Below are 3496 nucleotides of genomic sequence, written 5' to 3' on the forward strand. Positions count from 1 at the left end.
CAGGGAAAAGCAACTCACCTTCAGGGTATCCCATGCCTACTGGGTAGGATATCCTTCTGAGGAGCTGGGAAATGTGAGTTTCAAACTCCACAGATGTGGTCTCCTACTTTCTAGGTCCCTCTTCTAATCTTTAGGCCATTTTGCAAAAGAGGGACAGCAGTTCTTCCCTCTTCTGGTTAGTTTTAAAAGAAGAAACTGAGCTGGGGACATCAGCCAGAGACTTCTACGTCCAGAAGGAGGTTGCAGGCCGTACATCCCAACCTCTGGCATGCAGGTGTTGACTGCACTGAATCCCATCTAAATGCCTTTCCTTGGTGTGCAAAGCAGAGGGAACTCAGATCTGTAAATGCTACTTGCAAGCAAGGCACAAATCCAGACTGAAGTGACTTGCCAGGGTCATACAGTAGGTGATCCATGCAATGGGAAGTTGAGTTGTCATCTTCCAAATCTTAACTTCGTGGCCAAACCACTGAATCTCCTTGTGGAGAAACCTTTATCCTTGATGGTGAACCCAGTTTTGAAACATCTCTTGATTCTTTGGAAGAATAGAGTTTTTCCAGTACCTTTGTTACATGCCCATTGGGGGGAAAAATGCAACAGAAGTTAGTGCCAGTGCATTTTGGTGAAAAATAGATGATATCTATAATTTACCATGTGGCTTAGCAAGTTATTTGATAGTTACATGTAAAGATACCACTATGGAAAATGTCAGGGGGGATAGAAAATGTGTAATTTTTAATGTATATAACGTAAAATATACATGGTATGATGAGAAAAAGGTAGTGGGACATAACTCAGACGTGGAACAGCTGGTTGGAGATCACTCTCCCATAAATAGTTTTTGCTCTTTCTACACAGAAAATGGTGGAAAATTAAGTATTGAGGTGAGACTCAGGGTAATTTGTATCATTTGAACTATAAATATGAATTTCTTTCCTGTTAGCTATACCTTAGGCTCGCTAAAATCAGGAGCAGTATGAGGGGAATAATCTCCATGGGATGGAGGAAAGAGCTGTGCAGACAGTACTTAACCTACTGTGTATTCAGCAAGGCTTGCAAAGAATTTGAGAAGAAAAGATGAAACGTGTTTGCTCTTGAAAGAGGCAGAAAGATGCTTTCTGTTGAATTTGGCTGTAATATTAAATGTTTTCTTCCCAAAACACTTTTTGGATTTAAGTGACATCTTAAGCTTGAACCCACTGTTTGCTGGACCTTTCATCAGGACAGACAAATCAAGGTTGAATTGGTGCTTTCATTCTGTAGCACAGGTAAAATAAGATCCATACAAGAATTATCAGTGTCAGCAGCAGTCTGGGTTTTTTCTGTCTTTTATTAGGGCTTAGTTCATAGGTCTTTGAGATATTTGGGAAAAATAGTGCTCAGCTCAACCTGTACGATGATGTACAGGAGCAACATGAAGGGAGCAGTGCTAGTTATTAGGTGTAGCATCATTGCTGGTGCGACAGGAGAAAACTGGTGCTGGGCACTGTTTATTTCTGAACACCAGATCTGTTAGGTTATCTGAGTACATGATGAGGGACTTGGGGTGATAGCAAAAGCTATGGTAACACTGGCAATTTCCCTCTCTGTTTTCTTGCAGGTCACTGTCAGGGGATTTGGTCCATTGTTACAGTTTGCCTACACTGCCAAGCTGTTACTCAGCAGAGAAAACATCCAGGAGGTCATCCACTGCGCGGAGTTCCTGCGCATGCACAACCTGGAGGACTCCTGCTTCAGCTTCCTTCAGACACAGCTGCTGAACAACGAGGATGGCCTGTTCCTGTGCAAGAAAGACACCACCTGTCAGCGCATGCACGATGAGGAGAACTCAGACGGAGACGAGGAGGAGACGATGGAATCGGAGACGTCAAAGATATCTTGCCCAAGAGAGCGGATGCACCAAGAGCCCTTCAGTTTTGAAGCCACTGCTGCTGGAGCAGACAAAGGTGAAGGGATGCTGCCTGACTCTGACATGCTGAGAGATAGCAAGGACAATTTGGATAAAGATGCAGTAACACGGTACCCCAGATACAAGAAATACCAGCTTGCTTGTACCAAGAATGTCTACAACACATCACACATCAGTACCTCAGGTTTTGCAAGCACATTCAGCGAAGAGAGCTCTGGAAATGGCCTCAAATCAGGACTTGCTATGGGGCAGATAAAAAGTGAGCCTCAGAATGAAGAGAACGATGAAGAAAGCATCACGCTTTGCCTGTCTGGAGATGAACCTGACATCAGGGATAAAGAAGGGGATGTTGAAATGGACAGGAAACAGCCAAGCCCCACTTGTGTCGACAGGCCAAAAAGTGGGTCTTCTCCTTCTTGCTTGAGGTCTTTCTTCAACAGAACAAAGAGCATAGATTTGGTTGGCTTCCCCAGCACTTCCCAACAGCACTTTGGCAGGAGTCCAGCATGCCCTTTTGAAAAAGGGACAACTCAGGGTGACCACAAAACTGATTACGTCCCATTCACAGGGAACTATGGACAGTCCCATGCCATGCAGAAGGATACTTCCAACTTCACAGTGGGATCACCACTCAGGGGGCCTGGCTTTGAAACTCTCTGTAAGCAAGAAGGGGAACTGGACAGGAGGAGTGTTATATTCTCTTCAAATGCTTGTGACCAAGTAAACACTTCGGTGCATTCATATTCTGGTGTGAGCAGCTTGGACAAAGACCTCACTGAGACTGTGCCAAAGGGTCTGTGGGCTGGTGGTAGCCAGTCCCTGCCCAGCTCCCAGACCTATTCGCACAGTGGACTGACAGCTGATCACTTGCCGGGAAGGATGAGGCCAAACACCAGCTGTCCAGTGCCAATAAAAGTTTGCCCTCGCTCTCCTCCTTTGGAAACCAGAACCAGGACCTCCAGCTCGTGCTCTTCCTACTCGTACGCGGAGGATGGCAGTGGTGGCTCTCCCTGCAGCCTGCGTCTCTGCGAGCTCTCCTCTTCCCCCTGCTCCCAGGGCCCTCGATTCCTGGCGCCCGAGCACCAGGAGCCCGGCGTGGTGGGGGATGGATTGTACAACCCGGTGCGAGCCCAGATTAAATGTGAGCCATCCTATGGAACAAACTCCAGCGATGAGTCTGGGTCATTCTCAGAAGCAGACAGTGAATCATGTCCTGTGCAAGACAGAGGGCATGAGGTAGGGATTTCAGATAAGTACATATATCGCAGTTGTTGTGACCCTCCTTGGTTCTCTCGAATGACTTTGCATTTCCCCAGCACTTCTTTTGTTTATAGAGGCAAAGAGTAACTTGTGGTTATTCCTTCATCGAGTGAGTGCACGTGGTTGACTTGGCATGAATAGGTTTGACCTCCAAGGTGTTCAGCACTTCGGGTATGGGACAGTAGCAAACTGCTGAATGATGAGAGTGCATTGATGTGCTTAGGAGTCTACCAGCAGTGTCCTGTCCTCTTTCCTCCCTCACCCACTTGCATGGCACAAAGCACTGTTCCTTATCCTTAATTTGCTGAGGTGGTTCCAGCTCTGCTT

At 46.5% G+C, this 3496-nt stretch overlaps 1 protein-coding gene across 1 annotated transcript in view; it reads left to right on the top strand.

The window, feature by feature from the left end:
• Positions 1-1600: 1600 nt before the first annotated feature.
• Positions 1601-3496, top strand: part of BACH2 (BTB and CNC homology 1, basic leucine zipper transcription factor 2) — a gene marked incomplete at its 5' end in the record, with an annotated part of 15720 nt that continues 13824 nt past the window's right edge. The window contains 1 exon segment of the mRNA XM_009070920.1: positions 1601-3145. Within this exon segment, the coding sequence (XP_009069168.1) occupies positions 1601-3145 (1545 nt within the window).

The sequence above is a fragment of the Acanthisitta chloris genome, unplaced genomic scaffold (genome assembly GCF_000695815.1).
Source record: "Acanthisitta chloris isolate BGI_N310 unplaced genomic scaffold, ASM69581v1 scaffold9603, whole genome shotgun sequence".
Lineage (NCBI taxonomy): Eukaryota > Metazoa > Chordata > Aves > Passeriformes > Acanthisittidae > Acanthisitta > Acanthisitta chloris.